Genomic DNA, 26,671 nt, shown 5'->3' with positions numbered 1-26,671 from the left:
ATGGTGTCACTGGTTATTTGGTTTGAACGGGGGTCAGTGGCGTGACTCTGTAAGCTCGGCCAGAGTCAACCCAGTTTAAAACAAGTACCTGGAGAACCCTGGGAAAGGTAAACAGGAAGGGGGTACGAAAGTATAGGATGGCTTGCCCCTAGTCCCCCATTGCACTTCCTGGCTGAAGGGCAAAGAAAGGGAGATCAGCACCGCCGGAAGGGACTGTAAAATCTAATGCCCTATTCTTTACTTTTTAATAGCCATCTTCCGTTAATTTTTCGTAGAAACTAGTTCTTCATACATAAATTTCTCCGAGGAGGAGGGGTCTGACTTTATACCTCTATAATTTGGTCAATATACTCCCATAGCCCACCCGCTTGATTGTTTAACTAATTATCCCTATTCCTTGTGCCAACATGGCATCCCAACATAAGCCAAGAGGTCAATGACTGATAGTCCCACCCCTAGTGAGAAAATCGCTATTTCTAGGGATTTCTTGCCTAGTGATTCTGTTTCATTTAGTTTTGAATTTTACAATTCTACTAGTGATTTTTCCTAAAATAGCGAACAACAGAAAAACTTTTACGAAAAGAAACCTTTATCAGATTGGTTCAAAATTAAGTTAGTGTTGGCATTCTAGATGTGTGGAGCAAGCAAGCATCCACGGAAGAAAAGAGGAAACATGCCAAGAAGAAAATAAACGTAGGAGTTACTACGTGTGGTGACATTGATATGCTTGTTTGCCCCCTCCCCCCGTTAAAGGACAACGGAATTCTCCCCTCTAGGGCATCATCAAGCAAGCATCCACGGAAGAAAAGAGGAAACATACCAAGAAGAAAATATACAAAGAAGAGTCTTTCCATATAAAAATCTGCCTTTGCTTTCATTCACGTGATTTTTTAATTCAATGTGATTTTCATTCACGTGAATTAATTCGTCTCATATCTACTTTCTTAGCATTATATCAAAATTATTATAGTTGATTCACACAACAAGATTACTCAGTCAGGTTGAAAGAAATGTGACAAGGTTCCATATAAACTTATCTATTTCATTAAGCCACATTCAGCTGAGTTGTCAGATCTAATGATCTCGACCATAGAGCTGGCATGTCAATAACGTAGGAGTTACTACGTGTGGTGACATTGATATGCTTGTTTGCCCCCTCCCCCGTTAAAGGACAACGGAATTCTCCCCTCTAGGGCATCAATCAGTGCGTGTTCTTTGATATCTAAACTGAGCACCTGCTTTGTAAAGACACCTTAGGCTTTTTCTAGATGATCAAAAAATACACACTTTCCAACATTTTAAAGAAAAAAGCAGACAGAATTGAATTTTAACGATTTTTAGCTCATTTACTGATTGTTTTCTCAAAATGATAATGACTTTATTTTTAACCAGGTGACAACCCTGTACTGTATCATCTGGTTTAGGAAAAGTAAGCCAAACCACAGCTCCTTTTAACCAATGTTCGAACATTATCTTTTGGGTGGTTAAACAAACAAATTTCAAGAGAGAGATTTTTATAAATTTAGATCTATTATTTAAATTAATGGCGACCTTTAAGAAGAAGTAGAAAGTGATTAACTTCTAATATAAAAAGATGAAAAATACACCAAAAAGAGAATGGGTATAGCTAACAAAACTGCTACAAAAAAAGAAGTAGTCTTAATAAAAAGAACTACCACATTTAATTATTTTTTCACGTTTATTTGTGTATTTGATTTTGCATGTAACGTTATTGCAAAGGATTTCGAGCTAGAAGAGAATCTATCACTCAATCTAGGAGAAAAAAAAATATTTCCTGTGAAGTTTTGCTAATTTTGTGTTTTCTTCTTTTTTATTTCTTTTTTTAATTATGTGTAAAATTTATTTTATTCAATTTTGATATAGACGTTATTGTACGTTGTATTTGACTAATTTTTGTGCACATAAAAAAAATCAAAATTTTACCGTTTATTTAGACATATCTTTCTTAATCGCTTTAAATTTGACATTTTCGATTGTCGATCACCCCCCTCCATATTAATTTCTGACAAAGCTTAGGGGGAGAAAGCCCCTAACTTTATTTAATCCTCTCATCTCTGGCTGCATTGCGGCTTAATAATGCTGTAAGTAATGTTAAATTAATTTTTATCATTATCGTCTCAACGATGAGAATAACATTTTTAATGCTATAAAGAAAAGAAAAAAAAATTCACTTCTGTAAACATTTCACAAAATCTATATGCAAGCTAAGCAATGTATTTGACTACAGCCAGGGTCATGCTAGTGGGCTAAGGGGTTGCTTCACGAACTTTCTATAGTCAGACCTCCTCCTACCATTTAAGTAGGTTTAAACTGAGCCAATGTGGTCATGAGCCCAATACAATTTAGTTTTTGATTAGTAATTTTTTTTAATTTCTACATTTACATATACATCTGATTGAAATCTAATAATTAAAAAATATAAGATTATTTACATATACGTGTTTACACGTCTGACAGAATATGAGGTATGTGAGGTATGACAGAATGTGAGGAATGTGGGGTACAATCCACTAGACAAAGAGTCTAGTGGATTGTACCCCCCCCCCTATAGGTTAAAAAACGTTGAACTAAAGAAAGACACATACCTATGTCATGAATAAACTTTTCGATTTTTGACTGCATCCCCCAATACTTGAACTCAACGCGGCATAGTTTATAGGCACACATAATGGCCTTGCCGTCTTCAGTAGGGGTACTTTGGTTCTTACAGATGTTCCAATATTCTTGAAGCCAATTTTCTGTCAGTGGACCACGATTGGTTTTATTTGACTTGTATAACGTTGGGTCCTCGGCAGGGTTGTAATCCGCACCGTAAAGTTGGTCTTTGACAACATCAATCAGGTCTACAATAAAAAAGCAGAAACATTTGGCTTACATTACGACACTAGCCGCGTTCCTTTACTAAAAGGGGGTGCTACTAGTACCAAAAATAATATTAATACGTACAAAAAGATAATATAACACATATAAAACACATGATATATAAACAAAATGAAATATATAAAATATAAGCAATGATTAAAACAAAATAAAAATATATAGTTAAATATAATACAAAAAGAATATTAAGAGATACAAAAGCATTAGACAAGTCAAATGGCAAAGGTTATATCAATTTTATTTTAGCATTATCCATTACACACTATTGATTACTAAATCCCTATTTAACAAAGTCTTATTATCTTTTTCTGGGTAACACTAGATAGTATTTGTTGTGTCTTATTTATCGCGAACAAACCTGATTTCCTCTTATTTCAGTTACTTATACTTTTCTACCAAACTTGTGTACCGTGTACACCTGATTAAACCTGTGCAGAACGTGTGGACCTCGTGCACCTGGTTAAATCTTCGTGCTCAAATCTGTGTGCACCTCATCCACCTATGTGTACCGTCTGCACCTCGTGTACCTGGTTGAACCAGTTTGGTCAAACCTATGTACGCCTAGTGCACCTGGTTAAATTTGTGGGGTCAAACCTGTGTGCAACGCGTGGACTTCGTTTCACCTGATAAACCAGTGCGATCAAACCAGTGTGTATTCCATGCATCTGGTTAAACAAGCGTAGTCAAACCTGTATATACAGTTTGGACCACGTGCACCTGGTTAGACCTGTGTGGTCGAGTCTGTGTGAACAGTCTGCACCTCGTGTACCTGGTTAAATCTTCGTGCTCAAATCTGTGTGCACCTCATCCACCTAGTTAAACCAGTGTGATAAACCCTTTGTGCACCCGATGCACCTGGTTAAATATGCGTGGTAAAACCTGTGTACACCGTGTGGACAACACTCACTAGGTTGAACCTGTGCGGTGAAGCCTATGTGTACCGTCTGCACCTCGTGTACCTGGTTGAACCAATTTGGTCAAACCTATGTACGCCTAGTGCACCTGGTTAAATTTGTGGGGTCAAACCTGTGTGCAACGCGTGGACTTCGTTTCACCTGATAAACCAGTGCGATCAAACCAGTGTGTATTCCATGCATCTGGTTAAACAAGCGTAGTCAAACCTGTATATACAGTTTGGACCACGTGCACCTGGTTAGACCTGTGTGGTCGAGTCTGTGTGAACAGTCTGCACCTCGTGTACCTGGTTTAATCTTCGTGCTCAAATCTGTGTGCACCTCATCCACCTAGTTAAACCAGTGTGATAAACCCTTTGTGCACCCGATGCACCTGGTTAAATATGCGTGGTAAAACCTGTGTACACCGTGTGGACAACACTCACTAGGTTGAACCTGTGCGGTGAAGCCTATGTGTACCGTCTGCACCTCGTGTACCTGGTTGAACCAGTTTGGTCAAACCTATGTACGCCTAGTGCACCTGGTTAAATTTGTGGGGTCAAACCTGTGTGCAATGCGTGGACTTTGTTTCACCTGATAAACCAGTGCGATCAAACCAGTGTGTATTCCATGCATCTGGTTAAACACGCGTAGTCAAACCTGTATATACAGTTTGGACCACGTGCACCTGGTTAGACCTGTGTGGTCGAGTCTGTGTGAACAGTCTGCACCTCGTGTACCTGGTTAAACCTTTGAAGTCAAACTATTGCTGTTGTTCAACAAATCTCATAAATCTTCCATCCAATAAAGATGAGACTTCTATCAATTCCTTTATGTATAAAAGCTATTAATCGAAAAATAATAAGTTTTTTTCGTAAAATGCAGGCTCCAAAAGACAAAATGAAAAAGGAAAACCACACTTTACATTTAAGTCAATTTTAATGTAAGTAAAGTTTATTATGATTTCATTAACGAAGAACATATATATATTCTATATTTTTACATATGTATTTATGTGTATAGCAGCAATCGATAATAATGTCACTTACTACATAAAAAAAAGAAGCTAGTTTCACATTGACGTACACTGAAGACTTGACAACTTTGTTCGGTGCTCCATATCAATTTAGGACTATAACCGTAAAAGGGTTGTCTTTTCTAAATTCTTTGTGATTCTTTCTTGTAAAAGTTCAACAGACGCGTAAGGCCTTATAACTAAACTGGGCATACTGGGTTGTCATGCCCAGTAGATAGTAATACACTGGGTTATCATCATGAGTCCTGTGACAAATTGCTCAAAGCAGAAATAATGGCCTACAATGGTAATAGAACAATGATAGGTGAAATAAGAACGCCAACTTCTATCTACATAACATACTTATACATTATGTTGTTCCAATAGTGCTATGCTATGTCTTTTTTAAACATCTACAATCTTATATCACCAACATACCTGCACAAAGAGAAATTACCCCCGAAATTGATGCAAAGGGTTCCTTGGCAAAATAGGAAAATAGGAACCAACACAACATTTGTTCCTAATTTGACCTCCTCTCCCCCCCACTAGAGGGTCACGTCAGTTCCGGGAGCTATTAGAGACTATACCATTTAATATTTCTACTACTTTTGGTGGAAACGGGCCGCCAAAAGTCTGAGACTTCAGCCACAGCGGCCAATTTCTATAGGCTGTTGGGCCCTTTTGTGTTTTATAGCTTTTGCTAAACATGAACGGTGTTCTTTTAGGTAGAGTTTAGAGCAGAGATTTATCACAGATACAAGAATCTATCTTGGTAGGCTTTCTTAGATTATTAGATTTCATCCAAAATTGCTACGACGCGTGAGATATCCTTTCATTAAAAAAAAACAACATTTTCAGCATAATACCACTCACCGACAACCCTGTTCTTCAAATCTTCTCCTTTCAAAGAGAAAACATTTTCTTGATGACCATCATCATTGAAGTAATAAGTTTCTATATCCAAAGAAAATTTTTCCACAAAAGGACAGGTATACCGCGTTCTTGTATAAGGGTAAGCATTCCACGCCTCTTCTTGGACTGTCAAAGCATCTTTGGGTAATAAGCTTTTCAACCAAGCTACAAAAACAACATCCTTTTTAGTCACCCTTTAATACGATAATGAAAAAATTGAGCACTAAGTTACTAGATTCTTCTTTTTGGTGTTTCAAAATTATGAAGTTTAGGGAAGTAACAGATTTTGTCAGTGTTGTCATGTTAAATCATGAAAATAAATAGGCAAAACAAATTAGCTAAAACTGACACCACTTTTAGTCCGTAAAAATGCAAATATTAACAGTCTATTGATTCCCAAATACAATCACATATTCGTGAGCTGTTTGGTGCTACGATGTTTTCTATTTTTCTCCCATTTTTCTTCTTTTTTTTACTACTACCAAAAAGTGCATAACTACCTGTGGAGGTTTTTTTTTAAATTAGTTAATTAAAAAAACTTACCGAAAAAGAAGTTTTTCAAAGGGAAATAAAGAGCCATATTAAACTGAAGATCAGCAGAAATAAATTTCTATGTTAATTCTAACTCAAAACAAACAGAAATTAATAATAAAGAATGAAGAAACCTAAAATGAACAGAAATTAAATAAACAATCAAACAGTTCGTGGTAACGAACTGTAAGCAAGGAGCGACTCGGCACAATACTAACCAATACTCTAAAGACCGGAATTTTGATGCCAAAACATATATCAAAAGAATTGGGTTATTATAGTGGTTTCAAATATTTAAGTTTCATTAAGTTTAATCTTACCCATTAAAGGATGAGAGCTTGGGAAAATCTATCTGGTTTTTGAAAAACACTCTCTAAAAGTCACAGAATCATAATGAAAATCATAACATCAGATTCAGCGTATCAGAAAATCCTACTGAAGAGCTTTCAAGCTCCTATCTGCAAAAATGTGGAATTTAGTATTTTTTGCCAGAAGAAAGATCACGGATGCGTGATTATTTGTTTATTTTTTGGGTTTTTTTTTCCAGGGGTGATCGTATCGACCCAATAGTCCTAAAATATCGTGAGTGGGCTCATTTGAACGGAAATTAAAAGTTCTAGTAACCTTTTTAAGTGACCAGAAAGATAGGAGGGTAAATAGGCCCCCTTCCCGCCCCCTTTTTCCCAAAAACCGTCCGAACAAAATTTTGATATAGCTATTTTGTTCATCATAATTGAAAGGCCCAATGACTATACTTTTAGATATAACATGGCCTCCCATAGCTCCAAGGGAATGGTCTTAAGTTGTAAAATTCTCCCATTGTTTACATATAGTATTTGTTATTGGGAAGTATGTGTGTATTTTCATATGGAGGGGGGCGAATTTTCCGCTGCGGGTTTATCCACGGGGGAATTTTCCATGTGGAGGGAATTTTCAAGAGGGTTAACTTATCAGGAAAAATACCTGAATTTGCCAGAATTTCTAAACAAAATTCTTTTTATGGCTTGCTTTCTCTTTTCCGTCTCAATTTTACGCGTGAAACTGTAAAGGGTAATTGTCAGGGGTAAATTTTCAACGGGGTTGAATGGTTTAGAGAATATTTCCGTGTAGAGGAGGATTTCTCTGTGGTATTTGGGGCCAGATTTCCTGGCATTATTTAAAAAAGATCAGAAAGGGAAAAAAACACGCTTTTTCAACTGAAAGTAAGGAGCAACATTAGAACTTAAAACGAACAGAAATTATTACGTATATGAAGGGGGTTGCCGCCTCCTCAACACCTCACTCTTTACGCTAAAGTTTGAACTGTGTCCCAACTCTTTAATAACGACTCCTGAAGCATAGGGGTCGTTTAATTAGAACAATAAGAAGCTTTTTTAGAAGTATTAAAAACTTTAGCGTAAAGAACGAGGTGTCAAGGAGGAGACAATCCTCTTCATATACGTAATAATTTCTGTTCGTTTTAAGTTTTAATGTTGCATAATAATGATAGATGGTAATAAGCTTACCTAAGCTATGGATGTCAGGAGATTGATTTTTTTCAAACGATAATTTCGACAGGGCCTGTGCCTGTCATCATCAGGTTCAAATTCAAATCTCTCTTTTTTTTTCTTCTTTTTTTTCGTTATATTCTCCTCAATATGTTTCTTTTTGGACAAACCTTTCCTGAGGGTATTAGAAACCAAGCTTTTAATATCTTGTGGATAAACATTTATTTTTGTCTTGTTTAGAGTTATAGCTGATTTTACATTGGATCTACATTGGATTTGTTCTAATGGCATGTGTTTGGGGGAGATAGAAAATTTGCATCCTTTAGAAAGAATGTCTAATTTCTTTTGGTCAAATATTTGTTGACTTAAATTGATCACTGCTGGACCTGGTGACACTCTAGGAGTGTGTGTAACCGTAGTACCAAACTTCTCAAACTGAAGTTTTTCTAGCTTATCTATATGTACTTTTCTGGTTATTGAAAGGCCAACCTGACTCTTATATATATTACTGATAGATGGTAATAAGCTTAATAAGCTTACTTAAGCTATGGATGTCAGGCGATTGATTTTTTTCAAATGATAATTTCGACAGGACCTGTGTCTGTCATCATCAGGTTCAAATTCAAATCTCTCTTTTTTTTCCTTTTGTTAGATTCTCCTCAATATGTTTCTTTTTGGACAAACCTTTCCTGAGGGTATTAGAAACCAAACTTTTAATATCTTGTGGATAAACATTGATTTTTGTCTTGTTTAGAGTTATAGCTGATTTTACATTGGATCTAGATTGGATGTTTTCTACTGGCATGTGTTTTGGGGGAGATAGAAAATTTACATCCTTTAGAAAGAATGTCTAATTTCTTTTGGTCAAATATTTGTTGACTTAAATTGATGACTGCTGAACCTGGTGAACTTCTCAAACTTAGGTTTTTCTAGCTAATCTATATGTACTTTTCTGGTAATTGAAAGGCCAACCTGACTGTTATACATATTACTGATAGATGGTAATAAGCTTACTTAAGCTATGGATGTCAGGCGATTGATTTTTTTTCAAATGATAATTTCGACAGGACCTGTGCCTGTCATCATCAGGTTTAAATTCAAATCTCGAAAAAAAGAGGGAGAGATTTAAATTTGAGCCTAATGATGTCAGGCACAGGTCCTGTCGAAATTATCGTTTGAAAAAAAATCAATCACCTGACATCCATAGCTTAGGTAAGCTTATTACCATCTATCATTATTATGTATAACAGTCAGGTTGGCCTAGAGAATATATTTTAATCTTGCTCCTTACTTTCAGTTGAAAAAACTTGTTTTTTTTATTTATTCATAGCAAGTGAATTTGCAACAGGTACTAAAATAAATGAATAAATAAATCTTAAAACAAGTAAAACTTAAAATTGAATATTCAAATTAAACTTAAAACGAACAAAAAACACTATAAACAAGAATTCAGCAACTACCCTCTTTCCGCTTTCCTAACTGTAAGAGTCTAAAGCCCTCTGTGTCATTTGCGTTTTATTGAAAACTCTATGTAGCTTAAACAACCTTGAAAAGAACTAATAAAATTAAACTTAACATTTAATATATAGTTATAATAATTTTTGAAAGCTCAGCAACTCAAGATTTTATTTAACAGTATTTTTTTTCAGTACTGTAAGTACAAAAGAAAATATTGGCAATATAATTTGTTTCCAGTAAAGCGCAAATGACACAGTAGGCTTTAGATTGTTACATTTTACGAGGCTGGGGAGGGGGATTCAAACCCGGATACATAAATATGGCCTTCGGACTATTTTGAACAAAACGGCTATCTCGAAATTTTAATCAGAAGAATTTGGAGGGAGGATGGTATGGGTTGCTGGTTTCCTTCTGATCACTTTCGACTTTAAAAAGGGCACTAGAAATTCCGATTTCCAATCGAATGAGCCTATGATAACTCCTTCCATATAAAGTGCCTCTAGGAAGAAAAATCATTAAAGCTTTATGGCGCTTTACTATAGGCAACGCTATAGCGTTGCCTCTGAAAATTATAATCCAGATTTTTCCTATTTTTTAAGACGCATGTGAGTAAGCTATGTAATTTTCGTTCAAACCAATTGAAAAAATCAGGTTTATTTTTTACTGTCCTTGGTACTTTAATACTACTACTGCTACTAAGCAGTCCCCTCAGCAACAAACTCCCTACGGCCAAAACAGCTACGCATGTTCCTTCTCCATCCCAATGTTTCAGAACACCCTCTTTACACCCTCCGAGGAAGTTCTCATTTCCATTAAATATTTCTTTATTACATCCTCCCATCTCAACGGCGGACGACCTACTTTTTGTTTAGCCCTAGACGGTTGGCCGAGAAGGACAATCTTTGGCAATCTGCCATACTTCATCGGCAGAACGTGCCCTAGCCATCACAAACTTTCTCTCATTAGGCCCCTAGAAAAAGGGACGGAAAGCGGGATACTTACTACAATGCGTTTTGCTGGTTTTAATATGGTTGCACAAATAAAAAGAAAAAAAAATCTAAATAAAGACCAAATTTCAAAACAGAAACTAATTTTGTCCTGGCAAATATGTTGTTCCAAGAACATAATAAATCTTGTAAGATATGTTTTCTTAGTTGGTGTACAGACTAAACTTGAGATTGGAAACAAGGCAATAAAATTCAACCAGACATGAAAAGGGAAAACCATTATGCGCTGTATATTTAAAGAAACGAGATTTGTTATGATATTAGCTGCCCACACATAATTGATCTCTGAGGAGGGTCCTTGCCAGTACTGCTGAAGAAATTATAAGGCTTTTAACTGGAATTTTAGTCAAAATGACTTAATCAGGAGGCTGAATTGGAGGAAGCGAAGGCGATATTAAAAAGAACATATGCAAAACGCAAGTCATGGGGAGAATAGTACAAATCCCGAGACCTGGGGGAACCCACAAAAGGATTCCTTCAAACCCGCCACCACCTATCCCACGTATGCTCTTGATATTCAGTACTTCTATTTTACAAGTCAGTTAATTACGTCATGATAAATATAGCTCTTATTTTAAAATATATCTTTCTCTTAAAATATAGCTTTTATTTTTAAACTTCCTAGCAGTGAGCCCATCATTAGGGGTGCATCCTTTATTTTGGTAAAAGAGGGATGGAGGGGTTTTCGAATTTTCGAACCATTTCGTTGCTGGGGTGGGTAAAAGTGGGAAATAATTTTTAACCCCGTTAGCCTTTAAGTTACGAAAATATTATTTATATACAGTTTGTCATATCTCAGGACGAGGGATTCAAATTCGGAATGCTACTATTTCCTCCTATGGAAAGATGCTGTAAACCAGTTACACAAACTCGAATAAAGCGAATAGTGAAAATACAAGACTTAAATTAAAGCTTTAAATCTGAAAAATTCAAATTTAACCTTTTGACTAATCTCAAAACACTGATCAAGAAAGAAACCGAAAGTAAATCTGAACATCTGATTTTCAATCAAGCTTATAAGTTTTGAATAATTCATGAACTTAAGGCTATTTACTATCTTTTTTATCTTATATTTAGAATTTTTAGGAGAACAAAGTTTAATTTATAAACTCGTACTTTATTTTATTCATGTATTTATTTTTTTTCTGATCACAATTATATCTCTTTTATTTTTTTTCTACCAAGTTAAATTCAATCGATTACGCTTATTAACAGTGAATTCGTTGAATGCTACTAATAACTTTGCATGTTAATTTGCTCTTTTTTACAACATTGTAGCATCTTGGGCCTAGAAAACTTTAACTGTTCAGTAAACGCTTAAATAAGACAGCCTAATTCAGTTTTTTTTTTTTTTTTTTTTCAATGAAATAACTTAAATTGGGCAATTTTTTTACAAATTAACTTTCTGTGTTTGAAAAATAATGAAATAAAAAGATTTATAAATCTTAAATAAATCTTAAATAAATCTTAATAGACAGAAATAAAAAAATGTAACAGGATTATCAGTTACATTGGCTTTTACTAGCACACAAATAACAAACAATCAAAACAGCATATAAAGTTTATAATTAGCAAATAATTAAATTTCATTATTTATTATAGCCTTATGTTAAGTCTTTCAGTTAAAACCATTCAAACCCAAAACAAATTCACATTATGTTTTGTCTATGTTCCTTTCTTCAATAAATTCGTCAAGAAAAAATATTTAAAAACGAGTTCAATAACAAAGAGAAGAAAAATGTCCGAGGGAAGAAAATGGAATGTTTACGGACTCCCAGGAATTGATTCAGTAAGATTTAACCACTTAACATTTCCTGGGGAGGACTATCGGCTCCAAGTGACAATGGATACGAATTTACTGAGACAAAATTATCAAATTCTAGAAAACAGGCTGTTTTTTATTTATATACAAACAACAGACCCAGTCAGAGAACACTTACAAAAACGAAAAAAAATGTATACTCTCTTGTGAGGATTGGAAACCTCCACACTCTGATTGTACAATAAACAAATATTCGCTTCAGGTACCCGTTGCATAGTGTCATATGTTTTGATTGAGGACAGGCAAACGTCTTTTGAGATTAGCGGTCTTTTCGTCAGATCTGGATAGGGCTTATCTTTTCAACTCAATGAGATCAAGTTTTGATATAAATACCAATTTATCAATCATCTAGAATGGTTTATACTTCCAATTTAGCCAATTTTAGCCAAAGTAGCCAAAATTTGTACGTTCCAGAATCAGGGGATGGACATTTTGAACTTGGATCAAATCAGAATCTAATTGGAACCCATGTGCTATATAAACTTTCTCAGGGTTGAGCAAACCATTCTTGTTTTGGAATTGGATAAAAAACAAGAGCTAAGAGCTCATATGGCACTTGTGACGAGGCCGGAAGAGCCAAGAGTTCATATGGCATGAGCTCTAGCAAAATTCTAAGAATCAATATATTGATTTAAAAGGAAAATCAGAGGCTTAATGCCAGTCGGGATTTAAAATAAGAGCTCTGAGTCACGAGGTCCTTCTAGATATAAAAATTCATTAAAATCCGATCACCCACTCGTAAGCTAAAAATACCTCATTTTTTCAATTTTTTCCTCTCCCTTCAGCCCCCCAGATGGGCAAATCGGAGGAAAACGACATTATCAAGTCAATTTGTGCAGGTCCCTGACACGTTACCAATTTGCATCGTTCTAGCACGTCCAGAAGCACCAAACTCGCCAAAGCACTGGACCCCCCCTAACTCCTTCAAAGGGAGCTGGTCCAGTCCAGTTACATCAATCACGTATCTACGACATTTGCTTGTTCTACCCACCAAGTTTCATCCCGATCTCTCCACTCTAAGCGTTTTCCAGGATTTCCGGTCTCACCCTCCAACTCCCCCCAATGTCATTAGATCTGGTCGGGATCTAAAATAAGAGCTCTGAGACATGAGTTCCTTCTAAATATCAAATTTCATTAAGATCCGGCCACCCGTTGTTAAAAATACCTCAATTTTTTTCTGAATTGACGCCCCCCAACTCCCCCAAGAGAGAGGATCCGTTCCAATTATATCAATCATGTATCTAGAACTTGTGCTTATTCTTCCCATCAAGTTTCATCCCAATCTCTCCACTCTAAGTGTTTTCCAAGATTTCCGGTTTCCAAAATTTCCATTTCCCCCTCAAACCCCCTATGTCCTCGGATCCGATTCAAATTGAAAATGGAGCATCTGAAACATAAAATCTTTCTGTATATCAAGTTTCATTAAGATCCGATCACCCATTCGTAAGATAAAGATACCTCAATTTTCACGTTTTCCAAGATGTCCGGTTTCCCCCTCCAACTCCCCCCAATGTCACCGGATCTGGTTAGGATTTAGAATATGAGCTCTGAAGCACAAGATCCTTCTAAATATAAAATTTCATTTTACAGTTAAATCTTACAGTCGTACCATCATGTAAATAAGATTTTAGTTGTTTAGATAGACCTATTTCTAAGGATTAGAAATCCTTATTTTGAACTTGATTAGACGAAAAAAAAAATAACAATAAAAATACATAGAAAAACAAACAATATACGAGTAAATCAATGTTTAATGGTTTTTTTTTTCTTCTTCAGCAATTTTTCGTCCTTGATAAACTCCCTTTGGTCCCTGCGTAATATTCTGTATCTCTTTCTATTCTAGGTGGCCTGGGTTTCTACATATCCATAAGTTCTACATATCCGTTTCTTCACATAGTGAAGACTATGTTAAGAAGGCTTAGACTATGAAAAATTCAAGATGAAGATGTGATGTTGGGTAACAAGAATCGATCAAATGTGTAGCTTCACTTATATATATAGTATCGCTAGTAATGGTAGCATTATTAGTAAAGATGCTGGATGCAGTTAAGATATTACAAGTAATTAGACCAGCCCCAGGGTGTTTTATTTTACAGTTTAAAAAGTTTGAAAGAATTGAAAGGTAGGTTATCGGAATATTGGAAGCCATAGTTAATGACAAATATGGTTCTGAAATATTTTAAATGTTAAACGTTTGAATGTTATATATTAAATGCATTCCAGAGGAGCTGTCAACGAATTTTTGATACTTTTTTCTTAATAACCTTATATAAAAAACAAAAATAACTGTATGAGAAACGCAGTTTGATCCGGCTTTCTATGGCTGTATGAAAGAAACCTAAAGATGACTAGACCCCTTATGACTAATTGCCAAAGATTGTGCTTTTTGGCCATTTATCTGGGGCCAAACGTCCCGACTGTAGTGAAAACAGTTAAAAGACAGGGTTTGAAGGAAGGTAGGATTTTTTGAGAGGTAATAAAAAGTGAAACTTTGAATAGATTTGAGAGGAGAGGGTGTTGGTCGGCTAGGTGCCACGATGAGTTGGTAGGTGATGTTTGTACAAGGGTACTGCTGGTAGTAGTAGCAGTAGCATATCAAATAAAAAGTTTATCAATCAATCAATGAATTAATTTAAAGGAAAGAGAGAAACAATAGACTCCAGAAAGGCTCTTTGGCCTGTGAGAGTGGGAGATTAAGCACTACATTAAATAATAGTACTAAGTAAGTCAGTGTAAATCAGTAACACTTAAGTAGCAGAAGTTGTTAAGTATGATACATAGAAATACACTGAGGGATATGCTGTCGCGATAATATGTTTGAGAATTAATGTTAACAAGACTATTAGACTAGGAATAATTGAAGGTGAAGTTGAGTAACAAAAAGACCGATCAAGTAGATATCTTCACTTACACAGGTAGCATTGTTAGTAAAGATGGTGGTTGCATGTTCAAACTGAGGGATACACTGTCAAGCGAATAGGTTTGAAAATTTAGGTTAACAAGACTATTAGACTAGGAATAATTGAAGGTGAAGTTGGGTAATAAGAAGATGAATAAAGTGGGTAGCTTCACTTCCACAGGTAGCCATGTTAGTAAAGATGGTGGATGCATGTTCAAACAGGGGCAAACGATATCGTAAAGGTTTTAAATAGTTAAAACATACGTCACGACAGCCCCACTCTTTTATTTACACTTTTAAAAGACGTAAAAATTTTAGGTTTTGAGAGTTTACTGTTTAGTACATTTTGAGTAATTTTCAATTTTTTCATTCAGTAAATAATTTTTTTCCCTTCATACTTTAAAAAAATGTTCCATCGAATCAAGATGAAATTTTTCAAGTCAGAATTTCTTTAGTCGTTTAAATTTGTTAAAGTACCGAGGCCGTAAAAATAAAGCATTATTTGAAAACTTGGGCCAATCATATGTCTATACATACCTGAATGTCCCGATTTCCGATATCTTTCTTTTGTTTATTTCAAAATTATTTCGATATTCTGAAGTATTTATGGCAGCGCCACATTTTCAAGACCGTCAACACGTTAAACCGTGAAAATAAATAAGCAAATTAATTAGTTACATTTGACAGTGCTTCTCGTCTGTAAAAATCAAAATATTAACAATTTGGTGATTCCCAAAAGCAGCCACATCCTCAATTGAATTTTATTCATCTTCAAATAAAATTTCGACTATTTTGAAATTCTGAAATATTTAAAGCAGCGCCACATTTTCGTCAGTGTCGTCACTTTAAACCGTGAACATAAATAAGCAAGTAATTAGTTACGTTTAATAACGCTCCTCGTTTGTAAAAAACAAAACATTAACAATTTAGTGATTCCCAAAAGCAGCTACATCTCCAAATGAAAGCTATTTCTTTTTTAAGTTGTTTGGTGCTGCATATTTATAACTTGTTTTTAATTGATTTTTCACTTGTGTTTGTTTTGCATCTATAAATGCTTTTAATTCAAACAGATAAATTATTATTCTGAAGTATTTAAAGCAGCGCCACATTTTCGTCAGTGTTGCCACGTTAAACCGTGAAGATAAATAAGCAAGTAATTAGTTACGTTTAATAACGCTCCTCGTTTGTAAAAAATAAAACATTAACAATTTAGTGATTCCCAAAAGCAGCTGCATCTCCAAATGAAAGCTATGTCTTTTTTAAGTTGTTTGGTGCTGCATATTTATAACTCGTTTTTAATTGATTTTTCACTTGTGTTTGTTTTGCATTTATAAATGCTTTTAATTCAAACAGATAAATGATTATTCTGAAGTATTTAAAGCAGCGCCACATTTTCGTCAGTGTTGCCACGTTAAACCGTGAAGATAAATAAGCAAGTAATTACTCACATTTAACATTAATTATAATATAATTAACATTAAATTACATTAAAATTAAAATTAATAATAATTAGCTAATTATAATTAGGGCCTTTTGCTGGCAGGCTCCATTTCTCCAGCCACTATTTGATTAGTATTCTAATAACCACTGACAAGTTAGGTGCCTTTGATTTGGCTATTTCGATGAACATCAGATTAGTTTTTTGGAAATAAAAAAAAAAGATAGAAGCTTGGAACAGCAATTCTTCTATCAGCATGACAACCTCAACAAAATATATAAAACACAGTATTAGCAGACATATATAGGAAGAAAATAATGTGCACATTTGCAGTAACTTGTGCAATAATGTGCACAAAGTAATGTGCAGCTTTGAGCCTCGATCTTTATCTTTCAGTTGCACAGCAAGAAAGAAGAATCCATGTGTCCGAAAATATGTGCCTTTGAGGAATATTGAACATTCATTGGACCCCAGAAAGTAATAAAGCAAGTCAATACAAGATGTCGCTAGACAACCACTTGTTTTCAACGTCATCAAAATATTGAGATGGAGTACTGTTACGAATTCTAAATGTTATCCTTCACTGGCAGCGAACGGGCACATGTCAAAGGCCCCAGAATACACTAAGATACAACTACCAGACTGACCTACGCAGTCTTAATTCTTTTATCCACCCCAAGTGGGAGGATGAGGTAGCTGTAGAAAACCAACAATCCGATTGTCGGCTCTTCTTAATGCCCTGGGCACCTCTGGCAGCACAGGTGGAACTAAGGTCTAAGTTAAGGATAGGCTTTTTGAACTAAGGCCTTTGAACTTAGGCTCTTGCCATATATCTTCATAAATATCGGCCTTTTTTTATCGAAAGCTGCGACTACAGTGTGGCTCAAAAATAGGTTTAAAAAAATTTGTACTGAAATAAGTACGCATAATTAAATATAGTTCAATCCATAATCAGCATAATCAAAATTTTAAGATGATTGAAAATTCCTCACTCCCTGGGAGATATAGAAATACTGTCTTGGAAATTTGTAAAGTAATATAAATATGTTTTTTTGGTTATATCATGGCTAAAGGGACCTTCTCTACAACTGACCCCCCCCCCTCCTGACTAAAAAATCTTGGACAATAACTGCTATTGAAATTTTTTCCTACCTGGTAAATGGCTTCCGACATGGTATATTTTATGGGTATACTGTCCATTACCCCCTGGTCCATCTCCATACGGCTCGTTGACAATAATTTCAACTCCACTTCCTTCACCGTGACTTTCCTCTCTACTTTTTTTCTGCAAAAGAAAACCAAGAAAAGAGTAGATTATAAGAAATTAAAAAATAGTGCATGAGGAGAGAAAAAATAAAATAACAAAAAAGAATTGCCTAAAACGAAGAAAAAGACAACGACCAAAGTATGGGCTAGTTTTACCAAAACAGAGAAACTTGACAAGACCGCCTTAGAAAACTTTCTTCTTCTCGTTTTCTTCATTTTGTACACCTCAAAATGAACAAAACGTAAAACATTAATTTGGATAGAAACGTCTGCATTTGACAATACTGAATGAGGTATTCTAGCATTGTTAAAGTTGATATTTTGTTTGAAATTATGCTCAGTATTATCACTCTAAATTAGCACTTGCTTGTATTTAGTGATAAGATTCACATTTTAATGGAAGATATAAAGCCAAAATGAACAACCATATCTGTCAATCGAAACTTAAAAAAAGAAAAGAAAAACAAAGCGGGACTTTAAGCCAATAACCTAAATGACGGAAATTATGCATTTTCAAAAAAGCTCGTTTTTACACTTCCCAGATGTCTGAAACTGAACTCAAGACTTAAAAACAGTTATCCTTTTCTCCCTTCCTTTTTATTAAAAAATAATCTTGGAACAGTCCAATCTAAAATAAGAAACTTAACTTTCTTCGTAAACTCTTTCCTATACTCAAGTGGTTTTCAAAGAAATGGCGCTATTAGGCATTTAATCATCTTTTTATCTAGTTTATTAGTTGGTTTAAACATTATGAATGGTAAGTAGGAATTTCTTGGGGAGGACTTAAATTTCAGAGGAGGGGCTGACAATTTCATCAAAAGCTCCGAAGCATTATACGAAAAATTTAGATAAATATGACACAATGCGTGCAATACAAAAAGATTAGGAACAGAGCTCCCAAGGGCCCAACCCTGCGTCAGGGTTGTCATCCGGTGAAAAAAAAAATCATTATATTTTAGTGATTCTTTGGCTGATTTACTGATTTTCTTTCATAATCTTGTGATTTATGTGCTGATTTAGTGATTTTTTGCATAAGGCAAAAAGTCACTAGAGATAGTGATAAATCACTAGAGGTAGCAAACCTGTCCTGCGTACGTATCTGGTTTTATCAAATGGTTTTGGAACTTAGAGTTTTTGGATACAAAACCACCAGTACGCGAAAAGTACATAGCCCAAATTGATTTTCTTTTTTTTCTTTTTTTTGTATCGATTAACTCTGAAGCTATTAACTCTTAAGGGTTTTTTCTAAAATAAGAATCAACGACACAAACTAGCTAAACGATAAGTTTCTGTTGGACAATTTTGATCTTTTTTGCGAAACTGATTGAATCCATTCTTTTATCGAACAGTTCGTGGTGACAAACTATAAAAAAGTAGCTATTTTTTGCAAGAAGAAAGATCACGGACGCGTGTTTTATTAGCTGTTTATTAGTTGTTGTTTTTTTCCAGGGGTGATCGTGTCGACTCAGTGGTACTAAAATATTGGGAGAGGGCTCGTTCTAGCAGAAATAAAAAAATAGTGCCTTTTTTAAGTGGACCGAAAGGATTCGAGGGCAACTAGGCCCACTCCGCCTCCCCTTTTTCCCAAAATCGTCTGATAAAATTTTGAGATAGCCATTTTGTTTACGCATAGTTTTCGCCCATTGTTTACGCAAAATATTTTTTATTGGGAAGTATGTATACATTTTCAGGTGGGGGGGGATGAATTTTCTGCTGGGGGTTTTTCCAAGGACTAATTTTCCACGGGCAGGGAAGTTCCAAGGGGGTGAACTTTTCAGGGGAAATCTTACAGCGGGGGAAATTTGCCATGATTCCTATACAAAACTGTTTTTTATGTCTTGTTTTCTGTTTTCCATCTCAATTTTCTGCGTGGAGATGTTAAGGGTAATTTAAATTTTCACCGGGAATGATTTGTCTAGAGGATAAATCAGTTGGGAGGGGTATTTCTCAGTGGAAGTATGTCCAGATTTCCTGGGATTAGGCTACTTAAAAAACGATCAGAAATTCAATTTAAAAAGCAATTTTTTTCAACTGAAAGTAAGGGGCAACACTAAAACTTAAAAACGAACAGAAATTATGACATACATGAAGGGGGATGCCCCCTCCTCAACACCTCGCTCTTTACGTTAAAGTTTGAATTTTATCCCAGTTCTTTAAGAACGACTCCTGAAACACAAGAGTAATTTAATTAGAACAATTAGTATTGAAAAACTTTTGCGCAAAGAGAAAGGTATTGAGGAGGGTGCAGCCGCCCTCCCCCCCCCCTAATACGCAATAATTTCTGTTCTTTTTTAGGTTTATTTCAGCTCCTCACTTTCAGTTGAAAAATAACTTGTTTTTTTTTTCTAATTTAATATACTTAAACACATTCTCTACATTCAGAAAAGACATTTCTAACTAAACTGATGAATAAATTATGCCAGTACACAGGGGGGGAGATGGAAGAGAAGAGTTCCGTTTCCCTTAAAATTGGTTCGAAGGCCTTCTTTCTAGAATAATTTTAAAAAGTGGCCTAAAATAATTAACATATTGATACCCCCCCCAGGAAAGCTGCTCTTATCTCCTGCAGAAGGCTGAATTTATCCAGATGTTTGGCATAGCATAGGAAAGCAAACACTTCATGTCTCAACTTTTTGTTCAGGATACTGGAAAATTTTTATGAAAAGGAAAGTAAAGGCTCAAGAAAAAAAGAATTCCCATTGCTAATAGCTCAGAACATGCACGTTTTAAAGCTGGCAGAAACACGAAAACATTTTAAAGTGATCCTCGGGCGAGGGGTGCAATCAGACCTGAGGCCATGTTTATCGCCATCAGAAACAAATCACAATCAGAATCACAAATATTCCATCTAATCTTCCTTATTATGGCAATCGCCATTGCCGAATCGTTGTTATCACGCCAAATATTAACCAACAAATGTCTAACGATTTGTCAACAAATGCTTCTCGGCATCATAACGAGATTTAAAAGTATCCCATTATAATCTTTCTTGCCAAATTGTTGCTACTATTCCGACCGTTTACCAGCAAATGTTTACAAAATGTTAACAATTATTTACGGGCGTCACAATCAAAACTGCAAATGATCCATCATAATTTTCCCTGCAATGCCATGGCCATTGCCAAATCGTTTCAGCCACGCCTAAGGCTCATCTGGCATCTTCACACTTCTGATATAAATGAAAATTTAACTCAGCTACTTTCTAAGCTGCTCTCAAAGAGAGAATCGGCAGAATAATGTATGATCATACTTCGATCCTTCTAATCCACATTACCCTACTTACTCCCTCAGCGAATCGCTACGTTGCCTTTCGAGAATAGCTTAGCTTACAGTTTTTGGAAATTATTTCAGAAGTATGGTAATGTAAGATAGGACCTTACGGCGCGACAATGAAGAAACAAAATGTTCTTGATTTTTTTTTTATGTGTAAAATTTTAATAAATAATGGATTGTCAAATATTAAAAAGTCACAACGATCACCAACATTTACTAGTAAGTCTCCTGACCCACATTTACACAATTCTATAAATGCGATATCACACTGCAGGCAGAATTTCACACCAATATTAGCCCAAATTGCTCTGTGAAAATGCACAGTATTCATGATCATAGCCTCGTTTGCTTCATGTAACCTGTCAAAAGAACAGAGAATATGTGTCTTTGATTGATATGTTTGTCTTTAGTTTATCGTCCAATTCATTCTCTCTTGACGTAAATGTTTTCTATCGGCGACACAAGAAAGAATTGTACGCCCTTTTTCTCTGTCGGCTTTTTTCCAGTTTACATTCTTCTAGACAAAAATGATGGATCAAAAACCAAATTTGGAAAATATCGACATTTATTTCAACAGACGAAGCTATAATCGAACGGAGTTCATTGCTCGATAGGAATGATCCACTATACAAAGCAGACACGAGGTAGGGTTTCCACTTCTACCGATTCTTTGGTATATCTGCTGAATTCCTAATCCATCTCCTAACAAAACATAAGATGCCAAAACTACCTAAAATCAAAATTACCTTTATTTTAGATATGGCTGTTGTCTGTGGTATGCCATGGATTTTCATTTTTCTTTTTTTTTTGCAAAAATTTAGGATGTGGTGCTTTAACCATAAATAGCTCGAATAGTTCTAAAAACAATACAAAATGAAAAACATCCAACTGAAAATTCTAACAAATGCCGAGAGCCATTCTACCGAAAATCACTTATACTAACTTACAACTATACTAATTTAATTTATACTAATTACAATTAATGTAGCTATTACCAGCGCTATTGCCAAAATAAAGGCTAAAGTAAACTATTGTTCTTGTAGTGCATACAGTCAAGAAGGCACACACCTATTGAAAACATAATATTTCATATTTATATAAAAAGGATAAAGGATAAAGATCCTCCAGAGCCATTGCTGGCGCATAGGGCGTCGAATAGACGTTTCAGTTGCTGGGTGTTTTTTTACGGGGACAAGTAGCAAGCTTGTCGCTAGTAGCATATTTATATAGCATTATGTAATACAATAACTAACAACATAATATGTATATTTATAACCTTAATATATTTTAACCATGATGCTTATAATATTTAGCCGTATCTGCACATGGTGTGGAAGGGGGATTGCTCCCCCTTCCACACCACAACTTCCACACTTCCACAAGGGGGATTGCCTTATTAAACAAATAGACATTCTGAAAATATTAATTATGACTTGTTTGGTCGAAGTTATTAACAGAACAATTAATCAAACAGCTTCGAAATCCATCGACGTGGATCTAAACAATCTCAGAGTACCACATTCTTATGAACTAATCAACAAGAACATAGGAAATGCTCTTTCAAAAGAATTAAAAAAATGAAAATCGAGAAAGGCATTTTTAAGGGCAACGAAAATATTGCACGAAACACAATTTCTTAGTCCTCCTTTCTTTAATTTCTATTTTGCTATAGCACGGTGATGTGATTTATAAAATTATTTTCTCATCAAAGATAAATCAAAAGAGTGGGGTGTACCCCAACCCTCCCTCCGAGCAATTATACACTCTAAGAGCAAAGCATTTTACTTCCAACTTAAAAGACAATCTTCAGAGCATCATTAAGTTCCTTTAATCGAAACTTCTGACCTGCAGCAGGGTAAAATTTTATATTATTGCGGACTAGGTCACCTTTGGGTGTAATAGTGGCGTGTTCAAGATAATATTAGAATTGGCAGCCCCCTCCCCTCTCTTGGCTTCCTGAGTAGTATTGATCTGCTTAAAAAATGGTTTTTCAAAAATCTGTTGAACAGGAGAAGAAAATCTATCCCAGTTTGGGATAACGATCTGTAAATAAAGAACGACTCATACCAATAGTAGGCAAAACTCTAAAAAACGGGAAATCTGGAAAATAGAAACAATATTCAAAGAATTTTCATTTTATTCTGATTGAAAATACATTGCGTTTAATCTACTAATCTTAGGTTGCCCCAATTACTCAAATGAGTTTCAAGTTACTCATCAAAAGTTGTTAGCATAATTGAACTTGGGTAACTTTACTTTCATTTGAAAAACATCTTGTTTTTTTAATTTAATATTATTAGAAACGATCTTACCGCAATCATATACAGTTGAGCAATCCTATATTCATCCACAGTTAGGGGAAGAGGTATTCGATATTCTTTCGTCAACATATTCTCCTTAGGCACTTTATAGTTGTAACAAACACTTGAAGGGAAAGTTCATCCCCGTAGGCATCCTCTTCAGCCTGGAATTTCAATCAGGGGAATTATTCTCAGGAGAAATGCCATGTACAAGATACAAATCAATAAAGGTTTTGCAAAATGTAATATGGGAGCCAGAAATTATTTTAATATAAATAAGATGACAATTTTTTTTAATGAAATCTTCAAGGCAGAGGAATAAACTAAAACAATTATGAAACTTGAGTAAATCAAAACTGAAATCCTCAAGACAGAGGAATAAACTAAAACAATTTTGAAACTTGAATCAATCAAAACTGAAATCCTCAAGACAGAGAAATAAACAAAAATAATCTTGAAACTTGAGTAAATGAAAATCCAACACGTTGTAAAAGTGTGCAGTCTGAAGGCACAGTGTTTTACAAAAATAGTTTGATGAAAATTCAGTAATTTTTCCAAATGTCAATAAATTTACAAAATACTTTGCTGTAAATCAGCCAATTTTACTTGAAAGTAATTTTAATAAAAACTTTTCCGAAAAGGTTTTCAAAGAAAAGCAAAAGGTGAAATTGAAACCTAAAACGAGGGAAGATAAGATCTTATTACAAATCGAACTCAAAACGGACAAAAATTACGTGGAATAAATAAATGAAATTAAAGGTGAACAGAATTTACTACAAAACAGAAATCACTACAAAGCCACTACAAGCCACAAAGATACTATGGGAGGTATAGGAAGATTCTTAGCGAGTCCGTCCTGCCTTAATTCACCGAAGAGCCAACTTTTTAAGTTTCCCATTCTCTTTGGCCCAAGTATCATGAATAATGTCACATTTGTTCACTCGGTCCGTAACGTGAACAAAATAATTATTAGTAGACCATTTCACAGAAAGGGGATATGAAGTCACCCGCAAGAATATATCTGTTAGAAATGTTCATATAATGCAATCCTAATACATTAGAAATGTCTTTCTACTACAAAAGCACCCAGGGCTTAATGATTTTGTGACAAGACTTAGAGTATGACAACGAGATTGATTAGAAACCGGGGGAGAGTTCTTTCAAGATAAAGCTCATTTTTCCTAAAGACTTCCATTCAGTCTTTATACGGTTGTGTGGTCATTCAGTCTTTATACGGTGTTGAAACAACGTTTCAACTTGGAACAAACTTTCTTCGCTGTATTTCGTTTTATATTCACACGAACTCATCACGGCTGGCCTGCCCATCGCTATTATTGTTCTCTCCTTGATGCTAGGCAATCACGGTAGAGTACGTTCTACGTTAGAGTACGTAGAGTTCGACAGCATGCGTGGCAAATTTCTGCCACCTTGTATATACGACTACTGAAAGTGGATAACCCCTCAACAGCGTTTTTTATGCTGTTAATTAAAGAAGTAGCATTTTTTCCAACCTTTGCTTTTCGTATTACTAAATGCCTTTTAGGCCTGAATCCTTTGACCGTGAGGACAGGGATTCGAGTTCTGCTGTCACTGGCTTTTGGTTTTGAAACGGGGGTCAGTGGCATGACTCTGTAAGCTCAGGCTGAAGGCTGAAGGGCCATGGCACGGAAATCATCTTTACCACATCTACCCAGGATTTGTTAATTTATAGATGACTAGCCTGTATACAATATGGAGGGAAAATGATGGATCCTTTTAAAGTTGATTTGAAGGATTGTCTCTGCCAAAATGTGACAAACTGCAGCTCAAAATGAACTTTTATGTTTTTTAGTTATTACAAATTTCATGGTTGTTTCAAAACTATAAATTTTATGGGGCAGTGTCACATCTTTGTAAGCGCTGCCATGTTGAACAGTGAAAATCAATATAAAAACCAAATTAGTTAAATTTGATAACGTCTTTCGTCTATAAAAATTCACGTATTAATAATTTACTGACTCTGAAAGAAAACTATTCCTTTCAGGAATACGAGTTTCAGGAATCACGGGCACAATCACGTCCACCAGTTCGCATTGCCTGGCTTGTTTCTCTCCAGTACATAGTCATATGTCATAAAATCAGTATATAATAGTCGAATATTAGTAAAATCAAAATAAAAACTAATTAGTAAAATTCGACAACACTTTTTGTTTGTAAAAATTCAAACATTAACAATTCATCGACTCTCGAAGACAACTACCCCTTCCATGAATCCGACTTTCAGGAATCACGAGGACAATCGCGTCCTCCAGATGGCATGTGCCAAGCAGGTCGAAAATGTGCTAAGAGTTACGGGGGATGTGCCGTGGCGGAACCATGCAGCACACCTGGCACTCCGGGATATAAATTTGGTGGCAGAAAGAGGTGGCACCTTGAAAGCCACGAAATTTTTCCTCGGTCTAGCTTGTTTCTCTTCAGTACATAGTCATAGCCTAATATCAAAATCCAACATGAATCATCATCAGACAAGATTACAATATAGGTATTCAGAAATAGCCATTTTAGCCATAATAGGTCAAACCTGATTAACCATAAATTTGACCCACAGCCGAAAATAAAATTAGCTAATTCTAGGAATTTTTCATTATTTTCTTTGGTACTTGTTAAATATCCCGAACCCACTCAAGAATTTTGATATGATCTGAGAAAAATGGGCTTTTCTGTCTGCAGTAGGTTATAATAAGCTTAGTCTCATTGAGAAAAACTACGATGTGGGCTAGGTACATTTTCATTAAATATTTAACTTATAGAGGTGATTAGGTTAGGTATTTAACATAATCCGTTCTGGGCGGCCTGCTTTCCATAATTCTCCATTGCAGCTTCCATAATTTTGTTTCTAAAATATATTTTCACCATATTTTGGTAAATTTCATTATGATTAACCTAACTTCACTTCTTGGGTGGGGTCGGGACATTTAAAAACTACCTTTTCTTTGCTAGTTTCTCATCATCAGCTGGTCCAAAAGGTGAAATAAAGCCAATTTAAAAAAAAAAAGAAGAAACTCCGGTAGATGGCTCCGCAGTGGCATTCTTTTTTTTTTAATTTAGCTGATTTCGTTGCAGATTTTCAAGTTTTGAACTTATTCGTTAAAAACATGTTCAAATACTGCCTCGAAAATTTACAGTTCACATTACAGGCACAGGTAAATCCCTCACCTGTAAATCACGATTAAGGAGACTATAGAGGCAATAATCTATCCCGTTCGTAATTTGAGCGATGTTTTAATTTTCAACCCTAAGATTTATGAGTGACTGATAAAGAGTAAACATTTTGGGATCGTTTTTTGAAATTTTAAAACGGCGAAACAAGCAGCAGTAGTTTTTATATTTATTTGATGAATCGGACAAAAGATTCAAAAAAATAGTACTAGTACGCAATACTTGAGAATAAATTAGTGTCAAAACAAACAATTTCTTTCTTTTTCAA

The 26,671-nt window shown here is 35.1% G+C and overlaps 1 protein-coding gene across 6 annotated transcripts in view; it reads right to left on the bottom strand.

Annotated features, from left to right (window-relative positions):
- The window catches only part of LOC136028326 (protein retinal degeneration B-like), a 101,782-nt gene that overhangs the window by 51,680 nt on the left and 23,431 nt on the right, over positions 1 to 26,671 (bottom strand). For all 6 annotated transcript variants that reach the window (XM_065706096.1, XM_065706102.1, XM_065706098.1 and 3 more), the window contains 4 exons: positions 23,218 to 23,369; positions 17,519 to 17,651; positions 5,686 to 5,889; positions 2,607 to 2,864 (listed from right to left, as the gene is read on the bottom strand). In XM_065706096.1, coding sequence (XP_065562168.1) covers positions 2,607 to 2,864; positions 5,686 to 5,889; positions 17,519 to 17,651; positions 23,218 to 23,295 — 673 coding nt within the window. In that variant the 5' untranslated portion in view covers positions 23,296 to 23,369. The remainder of the gene's footprint in view (positions 1 to 2,606; positions 2,865 to 5,685; positions 5,890 to 17,518; positions 17,652 to 23,217; positions 23,370 to 26,671) is intronic.

This window comes from Artemia franciscana, chromosome 6, assembly GCF_032884065.1.
Source record: "Artemia franciscana chromosome 6, ASM3288406v1, whole genome shotgun sequence".
Classification (NCBI taxonomy): domain Eukaryota; kingdom Metazoa; phylum Arthropoda; class Branchiopoda; order Anostraca; family Artemiidae; genus Artemia; species Artemia franciscana.
Note: the sequence above shows the minus strand (reverse complement) of the source record. Positions and strands in the feature narration are given on the sequence as shown.